This window comes from Salmo salar, chromosome 19 (assembly GCF_965601325.2).
Source record: "Salmo salar chromosome 19, fSalSal1, whole genome shotgun sequence".
Classification (NCBI taxonomy): Eukaryota; Metazoa; Chordata; class Actinopteri; order Salmoniformes; family Salmonidae; genus Salmo; species Salmo salar.
The window spans coordinates 6,553,727-6,576,182 of record NC_138309.1 but is presented as its reverse complement, the minus strand read 5'-3'; the positions used below and the strand labels follow the sequence as shown (position 1 = coordinate 6,576,182).

The 22,456-nt window shown below is 41.1% G+C and overlaps 1 protein-coding gene across 6 annotated transcripts in view; it reads left to right on the top strand.

Annotated features, from left to right (window-relative positions):
- Window positions 1–22,456, top strand: part of nrap (nebulin-related anchoring protein) — a 129,124-nt gene that overhangs the window by 87,310 nt on the left and 19,358 nt on the right. For 5 of the 6 annotated variants that reach the window (XM_014157059.3, XM_082965583.1, XM_014157056.3 and 2 more), the window contains 6 exons: window positions 346–453; window positions 2,243–2,554; window positions 2,894–2,998; window positions 3,092–3,190; window positions 3,505–3,609; window positions 21,463–21,570. In XM_014157059.3, the coding sequence (XP_014012534.2) occupies window positions 346–453; window positions 2,243–2,554; window positions 2,894–2,998; window positions 3,092–3,190; window positions 3,505–3,609; window positions 21,463–21,570 (837 nt within the window). The remainder of the gene's footprint in view (window positions 1–345; window positions 454–2,242; window positions 2,555–2,893; window positions 2,999–3,091; window positions 3,191–3,504; window positions 3,610–21,462; window positions 21,571–22,456) is intronic. The other variant, XM_045702007.2, reaches the window with a different exon arrangement.

Here is a 22,456-nt window from a genome sequence, read left to right as displayed (position 1 = left end):
AGAAACATAAGGTAGAGCTAAATTCTCAAATAATGAGAGTAAAAAGCATCACATATTTCTATTTTGTCAGTGATGGGGCCAGAAACTGACATGATTTGGGCAGCGACATGTAATTGTTTTCCAAAATGTAGATACCATCAGAAAGAGATTCTAGATAGTAAGTTGATTTTGACAAACAGCTCAGTTTGTCAAAATCAATGATGCACCTTATGATGGGATCTCCAATGAACAATTGTAACATTAGATGATAAATAATATGAATAACTGATCCAGTCTACGTTAACGCTTATGAAGGCTTTGGCAAACGAGGGCCTGGACTTACTGATGGTTTGTTTTCCTCTTCAGACCAAGTACAGGGAGTCATGGCACACTCTAAGGGCTCAGGGCTACAAACTGACCATGCAGGACATCCCCTTCCAGGCTGCCAAAACCTCAATGGCTTTAGCCAGCGATGTGAGTAATACTCCGTTTATGAATGCACTCTTTGAAAGTACAGTAGTTGTAATAGCCATTTTTATATATTAGAAAATGTGGTAGAAATATAAAGAAATTACCTGGAGAAATAATGTTTATTGAACCCATTTTATTTAGGTTATTGTACCACCTGCTGGCCATTCATGTTACTAACACCTAGAACCAGTTTATAGCTGGCAATATGGCACCATTTCCGTGTCTTTCATTTCATATCTCTCCTTATCCTTTGGCTGTTTTTGTTGGATCATTTTGTATCTTTTTGAGTTTGCGTTTTATCATCATTATCATCTTGGAATTTGTTCAAATAACCTGGAAACAACCAATGCCTTCATTACTCAAACTGAGTTCATAACCGAACTTAGTGAGTAATAAATATGTTAATTATTGCAATCAAGAAATTTACAGTTTTATTGGAAGATGAGGTGTAACCCTTACCTGTATTTTGGTGTCTAATAGAAATAGCGAATTAGAACATTAGAACAGAAGCCATAACAACGGTAGAATTTGGTTCCAAATCTCAGCTGTTGAAAACTACATTTTTGTCTAAAAGAAATGTGAGATAATGTCTAGATGCTTTTCTTAGCAGAGATCAAGTTTATAATGTGCCTGGCTGGGCTGATGAGTCAGTGGATTGCGCAGTCAGATGGAACAGAGTAAATAGGCATTTTAACATCATAGCTTTAGCCAGTGGTAACTTGTGGAATAGACACCGGCTGGAAGGCAATTTTAACCAATCGGCATTCAGGATTAGACCCACCCGTTGTATAATAGACACCAAAATAGATGTAGGGTTCCAACTCATTTCCAATTAATGCAAATCTTCCAATAAAACAACTTGAGATTTCTTGATTGTAATTATTCCCAGGTACAGTTGTTCCAAGGTTTGAGTAATGAACACCTTGATTGTTTCCAGGTTATTTGAACAGATTCCAGGATGATAATGATGGCAAAAAGGAAACTCAAAAACCGCACAAAATTGTCCAACAAAAACAGTAAATGAAAGGATAAGGTAAGACACGAAATAAAAGGAACCTTAGCTAGGAACCTTAGCCACAACAGTAGCACCTATTTGCATGTAAGTTACACTGAGTATACAAAACATTAAGATCACCTGCTCTTCCCATGACATAGACTGACCAGGTGAATCCAGGTGAAAGCTGTGATCCCTTATTGATGTCCCTTGTTAAATCCACTTCAATTAGTGTAGATGAAGGGGAGTAGACAGGTTAAATAAGATTTTTAAGCTTTGAGACAATTGAGACATGGATTGTGTATGTGTGCCATTCAGAGGGTGAATGGGTAAGACAAAATATTTAAGTGCATTTGAACGGGGTATGGTAGTAGGTGCCAGGCTCACCAGTTTTCTGTCAAGAGCTGCAACGCTGTTGGGTTTTTCACGCTCAACAGTTTCCTGTATGTATCAAGATTGGTCCACCACCCAAATGACATCCAGCCAACTTGACACAACTGTGGTAAGCATTGGAGTCAACATGGGCCAGCATCCCTGTGGAACACTTTCGACACCTTGTAGAGTCCATGCCCTGATGAATTGAGGCTGCTCTGAGGGCAAAAAGGGGGGTTTGGTATATGAGGTGCACAAAAATACAATGGGGTGGGAGGAAGTAGAAGAAAAAAAGGTGTTTTAACAAAATCAAATAATGAAATGTATATAATGAAGTCACCAATGTATGACAGTCAATTTGATCAAGTCAATCATAAGATACACTTATTGCCTGTTCACTCTTCTCTTTCCCTTCTACCAACCTAGGTCCCATACAAGCACAACCACCTGCTGGATAAGGGCAAGCACATCGGCGCCCGCAGCATTCTGGATGACCCGCGCATGCTACACTGCATGCAGATGGGCCGGCTGACGAGTGAGCAGGAGTACCGCAAAGACGCACTTTCCACCAGCGGACAGTACCACCTCAATCGAGATATGATCAATTTAGTGACAGCCAAGAACGCCCAGGCTCTGGCCAGCGATCAGGACTACAGAAATAGGCTCCATGCGTACACTGTCCTACCTGACGATATTAAAGTCCAATGGGCCAAGAAGGCCTACAACCTGCAGAGCGAGGTGAGGCAGCGAGGAGAAGAGGGGGGAGGGTGAGTGGAAGAGGAGAGTGGAGGGGAGAGGGAGAACATGATTAAGGGAAATATACTATTAAGTATTAGGATATTGGAGCAGGGGCTTTCTCCTCAAATTAATTTAACAAATCATGTCCCAGGGTGCAACGTTGTTTAGAATAGACTAGAAGAGAATACAATCAAATAGAATCGTTTTTACCATAGTACATTTTCAAAATAATTAAAGAGATCTCAACCAAAGTCTTTCTCAGGAAATACAAAGAACAATATTCCAATAAGAGTTTCAGTAAATATGAGGGTATAAATAGCAACCCTGTCTGTTTTCTAGAAACTGTACAAGTCGGATCTGAACTTCATGAAGGGCGTGGCCTGGGATGGTATGGGGGCGCCTCAAATGGAGTTGGCAAAGAAAGCCGGAGAACTCACCAGTGATGTAAGTACACAACTAGCGGCCATGTTACCTGAGAAATAAGATAGAGAGTGTGCGTGTGACTGATCCTTATGTGAAGTGGTCTTGGTCTTGCAGAAGAAATATCGTCAACTGCCAGACAGTCTGAAGTTCACCCAAGTGGCGGACTCTCCAGACATGGTTCATGCTAAGAACAGCTACCTCCAGTGCAGTGAGGTATGAGGTCCTATTCATTTTGTAAAATCCTCAGTGTCCTCAGTTGAGAAGGGCTACTAAATCTAATGGAACTTGCTATTTGAGCAGACCAGGCTTCAAATACTATGAAAATATTTAATATACAGCTGAGCTTGATTGAGCTTGCCTAGTCTCAAAAGAGCAAACCCCACCCATTTGGCACTCCAGGCAGACTAAAGCAAACGCTATAAGTATTTGAAAGATTTAAAATAGTATTTAAAACCATGTATCTCTGTGACCCCTTCAAAGGCAAATTCTGTGTAATTGTTATCAATGTTATTCTCACCACGTTACAGAGGCTGTATAAGTCTGGAGACTCGGACGCCATGCACAAATATACCTTACATGCCGACGACCCTGACTTCATCAGAGCAAGGATCAACGCCCAGCAAATTAGCAATGTAAGAGACCAACTATGCTTTTTTTTCTCTAATGCCTTGTACACACTCAGTTTATATAACTGATGTACAACAAAGACAACTGTTTTGATACAACGGAGAGTTTGTCTACACAGAAGTGTTTAGATGTGTTTAGAAACAGATCACAATGGTTGTGCAATAAACTCTCCATTGTATTACAAAAATAGTTGCATCACAACCTTGTGTCAAATGTGTTGTATATCAGTTGTCAATCTGAGTGTGTACAGGGCCTGAAAATGTAAAAAAAAAATGATTAGATGCATAATATCCAAGACAAATCCAAACACTGTGAGACTCAACATATGCAAGCATATCGAGATTGACCACACGGTGGTGCTATAACGGGAACATGTTTATTCTCATTAATGCATATAAATCAGTCACAGGTTTTAGTATTGTAACATAACTTGGTACACATGTTCCAAACACTGTGAAGAGAACATATTCAAGCACATTCAGATCCACATGCAAATTCCAGTGAGATGATAAGGCCTAGGAGGGTGCAACCTGGCATGATGGTAAAGCGCCAACACACCCTCTCATAAAATGCCTTACCAATTGGCCACATTGTGGCGCTATAACAAGCGATTGAAAATGGTATATTTGAAAGGTCACGCCCCTCACCCTGTGTTAGCTAGGGTCCAAAAAATGTGTACATAGGTTCCTCTCCTCACACTGTGGGGCTGTAACGGGCACATGTTTATATCTCTTGATCTGTTAGACTCAGAGTGATGGAATTTGGCACACATGCTCAAGGATATGAGTCTAGCTAACCTGGAAAGTATGGTATATTTTGGCTGCATGAATGTTTTTTCCTGTCCAATGCACATTAATGCAAGCTCATTGGCTCATAGCAGTCATACTGTTTCAGTTAGAGTCCTGCAAAATGTTCCGTTTAAAGACATGGCTACATAGATGATATATACCAAATTTGGTGCCAATCGGTACAGCGGTTCTGGAAAAGAAGACGTTTAAAGTAGTCAACATCATTGAAAATGGTCCAAAATACCGCAAAAGCAAAATGTTGCATGACTTGTTCAATGTGGAGTTCTGATATTTGGCAAGCATTGTAAACAGTACAGAAGTAGCTCATCCTAGTGCAATGTGTCCAATTTGTCCTGAAGGTTGCACAGTGAGCACACAGCTGAACCCCGGCAACGCTACCTGCAGCTTTAATTAATATTATTATTCCTCTTCTTCCATAAGGCAAAATTAAAATGCCAATTACAGTGATGGTGAGGCCTAGGAGGGTGCAACCTTACATGTTGGTAAAGTGCCATGGGCCACACTTTCGAATCATGTAGTAACCAAAAATGCACTAAACAAATCAAAATATATTTTATATTCTTCAAAGTAGCCACCCTTTGCCTTGATGACAGCTTTGCACACTCTTGGCATTCTCTCAAAATTTTCCAACAGTCATTAAGGAGTTCCCACATATGCTGAGCCACGTGTCGGCTGCTTTTCCTTCCCTCTGCGGTCCAACTCATCCCAAACCATCTCAATTGGGTTGAAGTCAGGTGATTGTGGAGGCCAGGTCTGATGCAGTACGCCATCACTCTCCTTCTTGGTCAAATAGCCCTTACACAGCCTGGAGGTGTGTTGGGTCATTGTCCTGTTGAAAAACAAATGATAGTCCCACTAAGCGCAAACCAGATGGGATGGCGTATCGCTGCAGAATGCTGGTTAAGTGTGTCTTGAATTCTAAATAAATCACAGACAGTGTCATCAGCAAAGCACCCCCACACCATCACACCTCCTCCTCCATGCTTCACGGTGGTAACCACATATGTGGAGATCCCTCGTTCCCCTATTCTGCGTCTCATAAAGACACAGGCCTGGAACCAAAAATATCATATTTGGACTCCAGACCAAAGGACAGATTTCCACCGGTCTAATGTCCATTGCCCGTGTTTGTTGGCCCAAGCAAGTCTCTTCTTATTGGTGTCCCTTTGTAGGGGTTTCTTTGAAGCAATTCGACCATGAAGGCCTGATTCACGCAGCATTCTCTGAACATGTCTGTTACTTGAACTCTGTGAAGCATTTATTTGGGCTGCAATTTCTGAGGCTGGTAACTCTAATGAACTTATCCTCTACAGCAGAGGTAACTCTGGGTCTTCCTTTCCTGTGGCGTTCCTCATGAGAGCCAGTTTCATCATAGCGCTTGATGGTTTTTGCGACTGTACTTGAAGAAATGTTCAGAGTTCTTGAAATTTTCCAGACCGACTGACCTTCATGTCTTAAAATAATGATGGACTGTCGTTTCTCTTTGCTTATTTGAGCTGTTCTTTCCATAATATGGACTTGGTCTTTTACCAAATAGGGCCATCTCCTATATACCACCCCCACCTTGTCACAACACAACTGATTGGCTCAAATGCATTAATAAGGAAAGAAATTCCACAAATTAACTTTTAACAAGGCACACCTGTTAATTGAAATGCATTCCAGGTGATCATCCATATTTTGATACTTTGTGCAACGCAATTGATCAGCATTAAAAACTTTATGGATGGGGCCTCCCAAGTGGCGCAGCGGTCTAAGACACTGCATCGCAGTGCAAACTGCCTTGCTACAGATGCTGGTTCGATACCCGTGCCGGCTGCAACCGGGAGACCTATGAGGCGATGCACAATTGGCTCAGTGTCGTCCGGGTTAGGGGAGGGTTTGGCCATCTGGGATTTCCTTGAAAATGAAATCTCCAAAATATAATTTTTTTAAACAAACAATTTAGAATCCTCCAATCCTTTAAATCTAATTATTGGGGAAAATAGTTGGGAAGAGATTTTCAATGTGACATTGTTTATGAATTGACATGAAATTTTCCATTCCTCCTGAACAATAGTGTAATAATTGCTATTTCTCTGTCCTGCACACACACCCCAAAAAATACACATTTTTTTTGTTTCTACTTGATCAGAACAACCTGTAACTGGACTGTAGCATATTACTTACTAAAAATGACATGAAAAGTGTACATTTGTAAATCTCAAACTCTAAAAGTAATTGGAAAGGTAGATACAAATTATTTTTGACATTGTGGTTACAATAAAGAATGTAAACAAGATGCTGTGTTTTTATTTACAGTAGTGATGGACAGCTGGAGGCATTTTGAAAACAGGTTTTCAAACACTTGTTTTTCACAAGTGTACTGTAGTACTGAAGCAGGTGTAGTCAATCATGCAAACAATGTTTCCTATTAGCAGGACAATAGACTCTTTACAGCCCGGCTACTGTAGGTGTGAAAATCCCCCAATTTGCAATGTATTCAATGCTTAACCTCTTACATCTAGACGTTCCGCTAGCGGAACATCTGCTCCAATATCCAATGAGCGAATTACAAATTCCTCAAAAATACAAAAACTTCAATTTTTCAAACATATGACTATTTCACAGCATTTTAAAGACAAGACTCTCCTTTATCTAACCACACTGTCCGATTTCAAAAAGGCTTTACAGCGAAAGCAAAACATTAGATTATGTCAGCAGAGTACCAAGCCAGAAATAATCAGACACCCATTTTTCAAGCTAGCATATAATGTCACAAAAACCCAGAAGACAGCTAAATGCAGCACTAACCTTTGATCTTCATCAGATGACACACCTAGGACATTATGTTATACAATACATGCATGTTTTGTTCAATCAAGTTCATATTTATATCAAAAACCAGCTTTTCACATTAGCATGTGACGTTCAGAACTAGCATACCCCCCGCAAACTTCCGGAGGAATTTGCTAAGAATTTACTAAATTACTCACGATAAACGTTCACAAAAAGCATAACAATTATTTTAAGAATTATAGATACAGAACTCCTCTATGCACTCGATATGTCCGATTTTAAAATAGCTTTTTGGTGAAAGCACATTTTGCAATATTCTAAGTACATAGCCCAGCCATCACGGGCTAGCTATTTAGACACCCGGCAAGTTTAGCCTTCACCAAAATCAGATTTACTATTATAAAAGTTTGATTACCTTTTGTTGTCTTCGTCAGAATGCACTCCCAGGACTGCTACTTCAATAACAAATGTTGGTTTGGTCCAAAATAATCCATCGTTATATCCGAATAGCGGCGTTTTGTTCGTGCGTTCCAGAAACTATCCGAAATGGTAAATCAGGGTCGCACGCATGGCGCAATTCGTGACAAAAAAAATCTAAATATTCCATTACCGTACTTCGAAGCATGTCAACCGCTGTTTAAAATCAATTTTTATGCAATTTATCTCGTAAAAAAGCCATAATATTCAGACCGGGAATCTCCTTTTCGGCAAACAGAGGAAAAATCACAAAGACGGGGGCGGCCAGGGCACGCGCCTAAGCCCACAGTCCCTTGATCGGCCACTTGAGAAAGGCGATAATGTGTTTCAGCCTGGGGCTGGGATGACGACATTCAGGTTTTCCCCGGGCTCTGAGCGCCCATGGAAGACGTAGGCAGTGTCACGTTAGAGCAGAGATCCTTTGTAAAAGATAGAGATGGCAAAGAAGTTCAAGAAATGGTCAGACAGGCCACTTCCTGTAAAGGAATCTCTCAGGTTTTGAACTGCCATTTGAGTTCTGTTATACTCACAGACACCATTCAAACAGTTTTAGAAACTTTGGAGTGTTTTCTATCCAAAGCCAATAATTATATGCATATTCTAGTTACTGGGCAGGAGTAGTAACCAGATTAAATCGGGTACGTTTTTTATCCAGCCGTGAAAATACTGCCCCCTAGCCATAACAGGTTAAGTACTATAAAATGTTACATTTCTAACTCAAGACCTCATGCAACCGCAAAATGTCGGCGAGCCATATAGATAGCAAAATAGACATTTCACGGCACATGGTTTATGAATTGACAGGCAACTCTTCAAAGCTCGGCTGCTGTAGGTGGGAAAATCCCCCAATTTTCTAAATAAACGTCTTTTATGCTTTCATTATTAAAATAACGAGATAAAAAACATTAAAAATGCAGATGTTTATTTAAACTACATTTTAGTTGCACTTCCCCCCAGCTCCACGACCACTGGTAAAACCTTGCTGAGATGATCAATTCATTTTTTGCATTGTTGTATCATCAATTTCTCAAGCCTTAACCAGTTAATCTTTGCTTGTAGGCTTGGTACAGTTGCAGATGAATGTTTTCAGTTGATGCCAAACAAGATAGATTGGGTTTAAATCAGGAGACCTACAGTGGGGAGAACAAGTATTTGATACACTGCTGATTTTGCAAGTTTTCCTACTGACAAAGCATGTAGAGGTCTGTAATTTTTATCATAGGTACACTTCAACTGTGAGAGACGGAATCGTAAACAAAAATCCAGAAAATCACATTGTATGATTTTTAAGTAATTCATTTGCATTTTATTGCATGACTTAAGTATTTGATACATCAGAAAAGCAGAACTTAATATTTGGTATAGAAACCTTTGTTTGCAATTACAGAGATCATACGTTTCCTGTAGTTCTTGACCAGGTTTGCACACACTGCAGCAGGGATTTTGGCCCACTCCTCCATACAGACCTTCTCCAGATCCTTCAGGTTTCGGGGCTGTCGCTGGGCAATACGGACTTTCAGCTCCCTCCAAAGATTTTCTATTGGGTTCAGGTCTGGAGACTGGCTAGGCCACTCCAGGACCTTGAGATACTTCTTACGGAGCCACTCCTTAGTTGCCCTGGCTGTGTGTTTCGGGTCGTTGTCATGCTGGAAGACCCAGCCACGACCCATCTTCAATGCTCTTACTGAGGGAAGGAGGTTGATGGCCAAGATCTCGCGATAGATGGCCTGTCCATCCTCCCCTCAATACGGTGCAGTCGTCCTGTCCCCTTTGCAGAAAAGCATCCCCAATGAATGATGTTTCCACCTCCATGCTTCACGGTTGGGATGGTGTTCTTGGGGTTGTACTCATCCTTCTTCCTCCAAACACGGCGAGTCGAGTTTAGACCAAAAAGCTATTGATGTCTCATCAGACCACACGCCCTTCTCCCATTCTTCCTCTGGATCATCCAGATGGTCATTGGCAAACTTCAGACGGGCCTGGACATGCGCTGGCTTGAGCAGGGGGACCTTGCGTGCGCTGCAGGATTTTAATCCATGACGGCGTAGTGTGTTACTAATGGTTTTCTTTGAGACTGTGGTCCCAGCTCTCATCAGGTCATTGACCAGGTCCTGTCGTGTAGTTCTGGGCTGATCCCTCACCTTCCTCATGATCATTGATACCCCACGAGGTGAGATCTTGCATGGAGCCCCAGACCAAGGGTGATTGACTGTCATCTTGAACTTCTTCCGTTTTCTAATAATTGCGCCAACAGTTGTTGCCTTCTCACCAAGCTGCTTACCTATTGTCCTGTAGCCCATCCCAGCCTTGTGCAGGTCTACAATTTTGCTCTACCAACTGTGGCTGTTGGTAGAGCATGGTGTTTGCAATGCCAGCATGGTGTGTGCAACGCCAGGGTTGTGGGTTCGATTCCCACGGGAGGCCAGTACAAAAAATAAATAAATCAATTTAAAAAAAATGCATGAAATGAAAAAATGAAATGTATGTATTCACCACTGTAAGTCGCTCTGGATAAGAGCGTCTGCTAAATGACTAAAATGTAAAAATGTTATCCCTGATGTCCTTACACAGCTCTCTGGTCTTGGCCATTGTGGAGAGGTTGGAGTCTGTTTGATTTATTGTGTGGACAGGTGTCTTTTATACAGGTAACGAGTTCAAACAGGTGCAGTTAATACAGGTAATGAGTGGAGAACAGGAGGGCTTCTTAAAGAAAAACTAACAGGTCTGTGAGAGCCGGAATTCTTACTGGTGATCAAATACTAATGTCATGCAATAAAAAGCAAATTAATTACTTAAAAATCATACAATGTGATTTTGTGGATTTTTGTTTTAGATTCCGTCTCTCACAGTTGAAGTGTACCTATGATACAAATTACAGACCTCTACATGCTTTGTAAGTAGGAAAAGCTGCAAAATCGGCAGTGTATCAAATACTTGTTCTCCCCACTGTACATGTAGAGATAAAAAAAAATGGATATACTGTAGGTGTTGTTGGTATTTTATTTATTTTTGTTTTACTACATAAAGGTATACTTACTCTGCTGGCGTCTTCACTCAGTTTATGCCCTCATTTGTGGAGAGTCAGGCGGAGAATGACGCGTTGAAGAGGGCGAGGAACGAGATGGAGTCACAATCCATGTCAGGTACACCTGTGAGCTCTGGAACTCCACCTCCAACAGGCAGATTCAACATACGTGGTGGGTTCGTCAGGTCGTCGGTTCACCCTGACATTTCCATGCATCTTCGGACAACAGAACTTGACGAACTGCTCACCAGGCACAGCAAGGGCCGTCCAGACCGTTATGCTGTTCTGCTATTCCAAGGATGTGTAACCGAAGAGAGATCCCACGAGTGGATACAGAATACCAACTGGAATTGATCCTGAGGCATATGTGGCTTACCAGTGAACCTCCAGGTGTTCATCATTAATACTGTGTCTCAGAAGTTTCTGTCCAAGACTGATGCAACCCGAAAATGCATTAAAGACAGCGTTAATGAGTACTTGAGGTCACAGAGAAAGTCTGGACATGGCCTGCTCTCCCTTATGTAAGGAATTAGGCACTTTCCCATGTTTACTACAGTATGTATTGTAGGCTATGTTTACTTGTCAGACTGCACAGTAGCCTAATAAACAAATGCAGGCAGCGTCTATCTTCTGCTTTATTATCTATATGTTTAAAGTACGTGTAGGCGACCTCATGCAACCGCAAAATGTCGGATAAAGCATATACTGTACAGTACTGTATTTCTTCATCAGCATCTTTATGCTTTTGTTAATAAAATAATGTAAAAAGTACTCTTTCAAAATGCAGATGTTTATTTCATTATGGATCCATAATGAATTACTATGGGAATAAATATCACTGAATGACAGAAAATGTTTAACCTCTCTGGGGTATGTGGGACACTATTCAATAGCCAGTGAAATAGCAGGGCGGCAAATACAAAACAACAAAAATCTTATAATTCAAATTTCTCAAACATACAACTATTATATCCCATTTTAAAGATACACTTCTCGTTAATCCAACCACATTGTCCGATTTCAAAAAGGCTTTACGGCGAAAGCATAACATTAGATTATGTTAGGACAGAGCCGAGACAAGAAAAACCACACAGCCAAAAACCAGAAATACAGCTAAAATGAATCACTAACCTTTGATGATCTTCATCAGATGGCACTCATGGGACTTCATGTTACACAATACATGTATGTTTTGCTCGATGAAGTTCATATTTATATCCAAAAACCCCATTTTACATTGACGTGTAATGTTCAGAAATGTTTTGCCTCCCAAAACATCCGGTGAATGAGCACATCAATTTCCAGAAATACTCATCATAAACGTTGATAAAATATTCAACAGTTATTCAAATAATTATAGATACACTTCTCCTTAATGCAACCGCTGTGTCAGATTTCAAAAAAGCTTTACGGCGAAAGCACATTTTGCAATAATCTGAGTACAGCGCTCAGATATCAAAACAAGCCAAACAGTCAACAGAAATGACAAAAATTACATTATAAATATTCACTTACCTTTGATGATCTTCATCAGAATGCACTCCCAGGGATCCCAGTTCCACAATAAATGTTTGTTTTGTTCGATAAAGTCCATAATTTATGTCCAAATACCTCCTTTTTGTTCGTGCGTTTAGTCCACTACTCCAAATGCAGGAAGTGCGCGCAAATTGTCATGACAAAATGTACAAAAAAGTTATATTTACGTTCGTAGAAACATGTCAAACAATGTATAGCATCAATCTTTAGGGTGTTTTTATCTTAAATCTTCAGTAATATTCCAACCGGACAATTCCAATGTCTTCAAAAAAGAAAAGGAACACAGCTAACTCACGTGAGTGTGTGCCTCTGAGCTCGTCATTTTCTCACTCATCTACTTCCAGGAGCTCTTGTTCTCTCCCCATTCACAATAGAAGCATGAAACAATGTTCTAAAGACTGTTGACATCTAGTGGAAGCCTTAGGAAGTGCAAAATGAACCCTAAGTCACTGTATACTGTATTGGCAATCACTTGAAAAACTACAAACTTCAGATTTCCTCACTTCCTGGTTGGATATTTCTCTGGTTTTTGCCTGCCATATGAGTTCTGTTATACTCACAGACATCATTCAAACAGTTTAAGAAACTTCAGTGTTTTCTATCCAACTCGACTAATAATATGCATATCCTACCTTCTGAGCCTGAGTAGCAGGCAGTTTACTACGGGCATGCCTTTCATCCGGACGTCAAAATACTGCCCCCTACCCTAGAGAAGTTAACAAAGTAGGCTAATGAAGGTAAACAAATTGTTGCTTACTGGAAAATACTCTTTCAAAATTAATGGAAGAGACAGCATTCAGTGGTCAAGACGGCGCTGCTCTGAGACAAGCATGGGGACTGGTCTTGATAAATCAATGAGATTTTTATTTTCACTGAATCTCCATTTGGGTGTTGGTTAGACAACAATTAGGGTGTGGATATGTCAGGATTATTTTTCTCTTACTGTAGTACTGTAGCCTACTCCCGACCGGTCACATTGTACAGCGCCATTGTGGGCTATTAGCAGGATAATAGACTCCTGCCAAGAAGGAGGGTAAGGTGGAGAATTGTATTGTCAAATATATTTTTTAGTTAGCTTGGCTGTATCACAACCGGCCATGATTGGGAGTCCCTTAGGGCGGCCAACAATTGACCCAGCGTTTGTTCTTAACTGACTTGCCTAGTTAAATAAAGGTCACGTTGTACAGCGCCATAAGGGACTCCCAATCACGGCCGGTTGTGATACCCCTAAGGGTTTCATTTTTTGATTTTCTTGGAATAGAAACACCATAATATTAATCACATTCATTAAGCTACATTTCTTAAAATCAATCCCATATATTATGTTTTTACAAAAATAGGTTTTATGAGGTGACGGTGGGCTTTTGGTTTATCTCCCTCTAAAACCAGAAATAAATAATTCTAAATAACAAACTGGCTTTATTTACATATTAGTAAGAATGTCTCACCTCATGTTCAAGAATGGCTTTTTTCTCAATCACTTCCAGTTACTTGAAAACAAAATAATCTCCAAAATATCGCCATAGCCATAGAAAGTTGGTTGCAATTTCAGTTTCATCCACCAGAAAAGATACAACAAATATTGTGGTTAAACTCAAATATCCTAATTGATTAAAAAACCATACATGTGGTAAGGGGGAAACGTATTATTATTATTATTATTATTTAGCTTGTTTTTCACAAGTGTGTCAGGCTGTGAATTCTGCAAACAATGTTTCTATGATGCAGGACAATATATATTGGTCATGGCTCCTGAGTGGCGCAGCGGTCTAAGGCACTGCATCTCAGTGCAAGAGGCATCACTACAGTCCCTGGTTCGAAACCAGGCTCTATCACATCCGACCGTGATTGGGAGTCCCATAGGGCGGTGCACAATTGGCCCAGTGTCGTCCGGGTTAGGGGAGGGTTTGTCCGGCTGGGATGTCCTTGTCCAAAAAATAGGCATGGTGGGCTTTTCGTTTCTCTCCCTCTAAAAACAGAAATAAATATTTTGGCCTTTATAAATATTATTTTGGCCTTTTATTATTAAATAATTTAGAATGATATAAAAGCCCCTTTTGATATTCTCAAAATTCAGATTTACCTTAATGAAAAATGCCCGTTAGATATTCATTTAGACTCCTCCAATCCTCTAAAATTAATTATTGACGGAGAGTAACGTCATTGAAAACATATTTTTAGATATACTGTAGGCCAACCGTAGGTGACATGAGTCTCACTAGTGTTGAGTAATGTGCTGTGTAGGTCTTATTTATCTAAAAAGCATATTGAAGATAGATGCAATAGTTCACCCGCGTGTGGTCAACTATTTCAGCACCGTTTCGTGCTGCTCTGAGACAAGCATGGGGACTGGTCTTCTTTTCTCACTTAATCTCCATTTTGGTATTGGTTAGACTACAATTAGGGTGTGGAAATGTTATGCTCTTAGTACTGTAGCCTACTCCCGACCGTCACGTTGTACAGAGCCATATTTTCCTAACGGAGGGTTTCATTTTTTGTTTTTCTTGGACTAGAAACACCACAATATTATTCAAATTAATTAAGATACATTTCTTAAAATCAATCCCATATTCTACGTTCTTACAAAAACAGGTTTTAAATTCTCTAGTATGGCCAATATTGAAGACTATCAAATGCTTCTCAAAGATGCTCTCTGGTGGTCAAACTAGCACTAACTAGTATTAATGGCAACAATGGCTGACAATTAAATAACGTGCCATAGAATTCTGTGGCAGCCCGCAAGGTGTGCTGCAGTATGACGCAACTTTTACAGGAAGAACCACTGTACTTAAGAATCTCAAATATAAAATGTATTTGTTTAATACTTTTTTGGTTACTAAATTATTCCATATGTGTAATTTCATAGTTTTGATGTCTTCACTATTATTCTACATTGTAGAAAATAGTTAAAATAAAGAAAGCTACTCATTCAAGGATTTATGTCCAAACGTTTTACTGGTACTGTAAGTATTCACATCCCTGAGTCAATACTTTGTGGAAGCACCTTTGGCAGCAATTACAGCTGTGTCTTTCTGGGTAAGTCTCTAAAAGCTTTACACACCTGGATTGTACAACATTTGCCCGTTATTCTTTTCAAAATTCTTCAAGCTCTGTCAAAGTGATTTAAGTAGATTTAAGTCAAATATGTAACTCAGCAACTCCAGAGTAGATTTGGCCCTGTGTTTTAGGTTATTCTCCTGCAGAAAGGTGAATTCATCTCCCAGTGTCTGGTGGAAAGTAGACTAAAACAGGAGGCTAGGATTTTGGCTGTGCTTAGCTCCAGTCTGTTTATTTTTCATCCTGAAAAACTCCCTAGTCCTTAACAATTACAAGCATACCCATAACATGATGCAGCCACCATTATACTTGAAAATATGGAGAGTGGTAATCAGTAATGTGTTGTATTGGATTAGACTTGCAAACATGATGCATGTTTTGGAATATTTTTTATTCTGTACAGGCTTCCTTCTTTTCCCTTCGTTTATGTTAGTTATAGTTATATATTATATTACAGTTATAGTTATGTTAGTATTGTGAAGTAACTAAAATGTTGTTGATCCTATCACAGCCATTAAACTGTGTAACTATTTTAAAGTCACCATTGGCTTCATTTTGAAATCCTTAAACGGTTTCCTTTCTCTTCTGCAACTGAGTTAGGAAGGATGCCTGTTTCTTTGTAATGACTGGGTGTATTGATACACCATCCAGAGTGTAATTAATAACTTCACGATGCTCAAAGGGATATTCAGGTTTCTGCTTTTTTCTTTTTTTTACCCATCTACCAGTAGGTGCCATTCTTTGCGAGACATTAGTAAACCTCCCTGGTCTTTATGGTTGAATCTGTGTTTAAAATTCACTGCTCGACTGAGGGACATTACAGATAATTGTATTTGTGGGGTACAGAGATGAGGTAGTAATTTAAAAATAATGTTAAACACTATTATTGCACACAGACTGAGTCCATGCAACTTATTATGTTAAAATGAAGATGGCGCCGGAGAGGATGGCTGCTGTTTCATTGGCTCTTAACCAACTGTGCTATTTTGTTTGTTTATTCGCATTGTTTGTAACTTATTTTGTACATAATATTGCTGCTACCATCTCTTATGACCAAAAAGAGCTCCTGGACATCAGAACAGTGATTACTCACCTCGAATTGGACTAATAATTTTTCTTTAATGAGTCGGATGGGAAGGATATACTCCAAACACCCGAACAGGCCCTCATCCCCGTCATTCGCTGGAGAAAGAAACTGAGATTTCGCGGAAAGAGATAGGGGTGCCTTGTGAGGATCAGGCGACGAGTGGTTAATCTGCCTTTGCCATTCGTACTGTTAGCCAACATTCAATCGCTGGAACATAAATGGGACGAACTGAAAGCGTGTATATCCTACCAACGGGACATTAAAAACTGTAATATCTTATGTTTCACAGAGTCGTGGCTGAATGACGACATTAATAACATACAGCTGGTGGGTTATACACTCTATCGCCAGGATAAAACAACAGCCTCTGGTAAAACACCGGGCGGGTGCCTACATATATTTGTTAACAACAGCTGGTGCAGGATATCTAAGGAAGTCTCAAGCTTTTGCTCGCCTGAGGTAGAGTATCTCATTATAAGCTGTAGACCACACTATCTACCTAGAGAGTTCATCTGTATTTTTCATAGTTGTCTACATACCACCACAGACCGATGCTGGCACAAAAACCGCACTCAATGAACTGTATAAGCAAGCAGGAAAATGCTCATCCAGAGGCGACGCTCCTTGTGGCCAGGGACTTTAATACAGGGAAACTTAAATCCGTTTTACCTAATTTATATTGCGTATTAAATGTGCAACCAGAGGGAAAAATCTCGAGGCCACCTTTACTCCACACACAGAGACGCATACAAAGCTTTCTCTCACCCTCCATTTGGCAAATCTGACCATAATTCTATCCTCCTGATTCCTGCTTACAAGCAAAAATTAAAGCAGGAAGCACCAGTGACTCTGTCTATAAAAAAGTGGTCAGATGAAGCAGATGCTAAGCTACAGGACTGTTTTGTTAGGACAGACTGGAATATGTTCCAGGATTCTTCCGATGGCATTGAGGAGTACACCACATCAGTCACTGGCTTCATCAATAAGTGCATCTATAACTTCATCCCCAGAGTGACTGTACATACAAACCCCAACCAGAAGCCATGAATTACAGGCAACATTCGAACTGAACTAAAGGTTAGAGCTGCCGCTTTCAAGGAGCGGGATTCTAACCAGGAAGCTTATAAGAAATCACACTCTGCCCTCCGACGAACCATCAAACAGGAAAAACGTCAATACAGAACCAAGATCGAAGCGTGCTACACCGGCTCCGATGCTCGTCGGATGTGGCAGGGCTTGCAAACTATTACAGACTACAAAGGGAAGCACAGACGAGGGCTCCCCAGTAAGACAAGCCTACCAGATGAGCTAAATAACTTCTATGCTCGCTTCAAGGCAAGTAAACCTGAAACATGCATGATAGCATCAGCTGTTTCAGACGACTGTGTGATCACGCACTCTGCAGCCGATATGAGTAAAACCTTTAAACAGGTCAAAATTCACAAGGCCGCAGAGCCAGACGGATTACCAGGACGTGTACTCCAAACATGCGCTAATCAACTGGCAATTGTCTTCACTGACATTTTCAACCTTTCCCTGTCCGAGTCTGTAATACAAACATGTTTTAAGCAGACCAACATAGTCCCTGTGCCCAAGAACACTAAGGTAACCTGCCTAAATGACTACTGACCCGTAGCACTCACGTCTGTAGCCATGAAATGCTTTGAAAGGCTGGTCATGGCTCACATCAACACCATTATCCCAGAAATCGTAGACCCACTCCAATTTGCATACTTCCCCCAACAGATCCACAGATGATGCAATCTCTATTGCACTCCACACTGCCCTTTCACACCTGGTCAAAAGGAACAAGTCTGAGAGTGCTATTCATTGACTACAGCTCAGTGTTCAACACCATAGTGCCCTCAAAGCTCGTCAATAAGCTAAGGACCCTGGGACTAAACACCGCCCTCTGCAACTGGATCCTGGACATCCTGACAGGCAGCTCCCAGGTGGGAAGGGTCGGTAACAACACATCTGCCACGCTGATCCTCAACACTGGGGCCCCTCAGGAGTATGTGCTCAGTCCCCTCCTGTACTCCCAGTTCACTCATGACTGCAAGGCCAGGCACGACTCCAACACCATCATTAACTTTTCCGATGACACAACAGTGATAGGCCTGATCACCGACAACGATGAGACAGCCTATAGGGAGGAGGTCAGAGACCTGACCCTGTGGTGCAAGGACAACAACCTCTCCCTCAACGTGATCAAGACAAAGGAGATGATTGTGGACTCCTGGAAAAGGAGGACCGAGCACGCCCCCATTCTCATCGACGGGGATGTGGTGGAGCAGGTTGAGAACTTCAAATTCCTTGGCGTCCACATCACCAACAAACTAACAGGGTCCAAGCACACCAAGACAGTCTTGAAAAGGGTACGACAAAACCTATTCCCCCTCAGGAGACTTAAACAATTTGGCATGGGTCCTCAGATCCTCAAAAGGTTCTCCAGCTACTCCATCGATAGCATCGTGACTGTTCAGCCTCCGACCGCAAGGCACTACATAGGGTAGTTTGTATGGCCCAGTACATCACCGGGGCCAAGCTTCCTGCCGTCCATGACCTCCATACCAGGCAGTGTCAGAGGAAGGCCCTGAAAATTGTCAGACTCCAGCCACCCTAGTCATAGACAGTTCTCTCTGCTACCGCACGGCAAGCGGTACCGGAGTGCCAAGTCTAGGTCCAAGTGGCTTCTAAACAGCTTCTACCCCCAAGCCATAAGACTCCTGAACATCTAATCAAATGGCTACCCAGACTATTTGCATTGCCCCCCTCACCTCTTCTACGCTGCTACTACTCTCTATTTATCTATGCATAGTCACTTTAATAACTCTACCTACATGTACATAATTACCTCGACACCGGTGTACCGGTACCCCCTGTATATAGCCCCGCTATTGTTATATTACTGCTGCTCTTTAATTATTTGTTATTCTTATCTCTTACTTGCTTTGGGGTATTTTCTTAAAACTGCATTCTTGGTTAAGGGCTTGTAAGTAAGCATTTCACTGTAAGGTTGTATTCAGCACATGATTTGGCTTGTTGAACACATTTTAACTCCTAAACTTACTTAGGCTTGACATAACAGAGGGGTTGAATACTTATTGAATCAAAACATGCCAGCTTTTCATTTTTTATTTATTTGTAAATCATTTCTAAAATGTGGTATTGTGGTGTAGGCCAGTGATATTTTTTTCCTTAAATGTATACATTTTAAATTCAGGTTGTTACAACAAAATGTTGAAAAAGTCAAGGGGTGTGAATACTTTCTGAAGGCACTGTATACAGTGCGTTCGGAAAGTATTCAGACCCCCTGACTTATTCTGAAATGGATTAAATACTTTTCCCCCCCTCATCAATCTACACACAATACCCCATCGTGACAAAGCAAACACAGGTTTTTAGATTTGTTTGCAAATGTATACATTTTTTTTTATATAATATCACATTTACATAGGTATTCAGACCCTTTACTCAGTACTTTGTTCACACACCTTTGGCAGCGATTGCAGCCTCAAGTCTTCTTGGGTATGACACTACAAGCTTGGCACACCTGTATTTAGGGAGTTTCTCCCATTCTTCTCTTCAGATTCTCTCAAGCTCTGTCAGTTTGGATGGGGAGCGTCGCTGCACAGCTATTTTCAGCTCGCTCCAGAGATGTTCGATCGGGTTCAAGTCCGGGCTCGGGCTGGGCAACTCAAGGACATTCAGAGACTTGTCACAAAGCCACTCCTGCGTTGTCTTGGCTGTGTGCTTAGGGTCGTTGTCCTGTTGGAAGGTGAACCTTCTCCCCAGTCTGAGGTCCTGAGCGCTCTGGAGAAAGTTTTCTTCAAGGATCTCTCTGTACTTTTCTCCGTTCATCTTTCCCTCGATCCTGACTAGCACGATGCTGCCTTCACCATGCTTCACCATAGGGATGGTGCCAGTTTTCCTCCAGATGAGACGCTTGGCATTCAATCCAAAGTGTTCAATCTTGGTTTCATAAGACCAGAGCATCTTGTTTCTCATGGTCTGAGATTCCTTTGGGTGCCTTTTGGCAAATTCCAAGCAGGCTGTCATGTGCCGTTTACTGAGGAGTGGCATCCGTCTGATTGGTGGAGTTCTCCCATCTCCACAGAGGAGCTATTGAGCTCTGTCACAGGGACCATCGGGTTCTTTGTCACCTCCCTGACCAAGGCCCTTCTCCCCCGATTGCTTAGTTTGGCCGGGCGCCCAGCTCTAGGAAGTTTCGGTGGTTCCAAACTTCTTCCAATTAAGAATGATGGAGGCCACTGTGTTCTTGAGGACCTTCAATGCTGCAGAATCAGCAGAATGCTGCAGAACCCCAGATCTGTGCATCGACACAATCCTGTCTCGGAACTCTACGGACAATTCCTTCGACCTCATGGCTTGTTTTTTGCTCTGTCAATTGCGGGACCTTATATAGACAGGTATGTGCCTTTGCAAATCATGTCCAATCACTTGAATTTACCACAGGTGGACTCCAATCAAATTGCAGAAACATCTCAAGGATTATCAATGGAAACATGATGTACCTGAGCTCAATTTCGAGTCCCATTGCAAAGGGTCTGAATACTTATGTAAATAAGGTATTTCTGTTTTGTTTTTTTATACATTTCCAACAATTTCTAAACCTGTTTTCACTTTTTCATTATGGGGTATTGTGTGTAGATTGATGAGCGGGAAAAATATCAATTTTAGAACATGGCTGTAATGTGGAAAAAGGGAAGGGGTCAGAATACTTTCCGAATGCACTGCCCGATAATTACTCCTCAGTTTGTAGGGATGCATGATTGGCAATGTGCCATTTTGTACCAGGCAAGTACTGTTATCGACTTTGTTATATACAGTGTACTTACTTGACATAAGTACAATTAAGTACCAGACCAAAACAACAGAGTAAGCCTAAATACACATGTCCATGCCACAAGAATGAAAATGTAATTAACCATGTGCTAAAACAGTGGGTGTAACCCACCCAGATCTTCATGCATCACCTACTGTGTATGAAACAGTCCATAGTGAAACACAAACTATCCTGGTTTAGTAACCATGCCTGTCTATCTCTTTGTCCCGGCCTCTGCAGAAAGCCTATAAAGCATCTGGGGACGAGATGAGGTCGGCAGGCTACGACTTGAGGCTGGATGCTATTCCCTTCCAGACGGCCAAAGCTTCCACGAATATCGCCAGTGATGTGAGTTTAGTTTACACAAGAGAAAAAAGAAACAAAAAATACTAACACATTGCTGTTTTAATTGTCTTTCTTGCACTCACACTTGTATTTTACTTACTAGCACTGATTTTGCTAATAGCTGCTTTATTGAGGAAAGTTTTTGTCTTACCTTGGACGTTACACCAATTTGTTGCCTTTTGAGAAGTGTAACTTGGTTAAAAAAAAGTTTGATTTCACCTTATTGTAACATTCTGTCGTAAAGATCACATTCAACTTCATTAAAAAAAAAATCCCATCTCTCAAGTCAGCCGTATATCCCCTTGTGACAGCAGGAATGGAAGCTTGTTGTGTGCAACAGGCAGTGGCAATTTACCCTTTGCTAAGCCCCGCCCCTCTTGGTTACTGTTGCAACCTTGGACAACATTTTCCCGGGAAGCCCAATTCCACCTTCTAACCACTGGCGAAATGCCCTCACAATGATCTCAAATGTGTTTTCAACACACAATGAAAATAAACACAGACTACCCCTTGCTAATCAGGAAACTCTAGCGTATGTTGTGGTGGACTGTCATTACAATTGCTTCACGGCAACCTGGTAAAATTATGTTTGTGCTGTGGCTAGGCACTGAACTAGCTTGTGCTCTCAAATCGTAACCTGATGTTGACAACAGACCAGATGGGAGTTGTATTCATAACATGGCTAACTTAGCTAGATAACATACATTTATAGAAAACAAGTTATATTAAGTGGCTAGCTAGCATTAGCAACATTTGGTGGTCAATGAGACTGAGAGCTAGCTAACCAGCTGAGGTACAGTGGTTGCTCAACTAAAAGTTTTGAGATTATACTGCGGGACTTAATAATTAATTGAATAGGTAATTTGTGGTTTAGTATGGTACCCTGCGT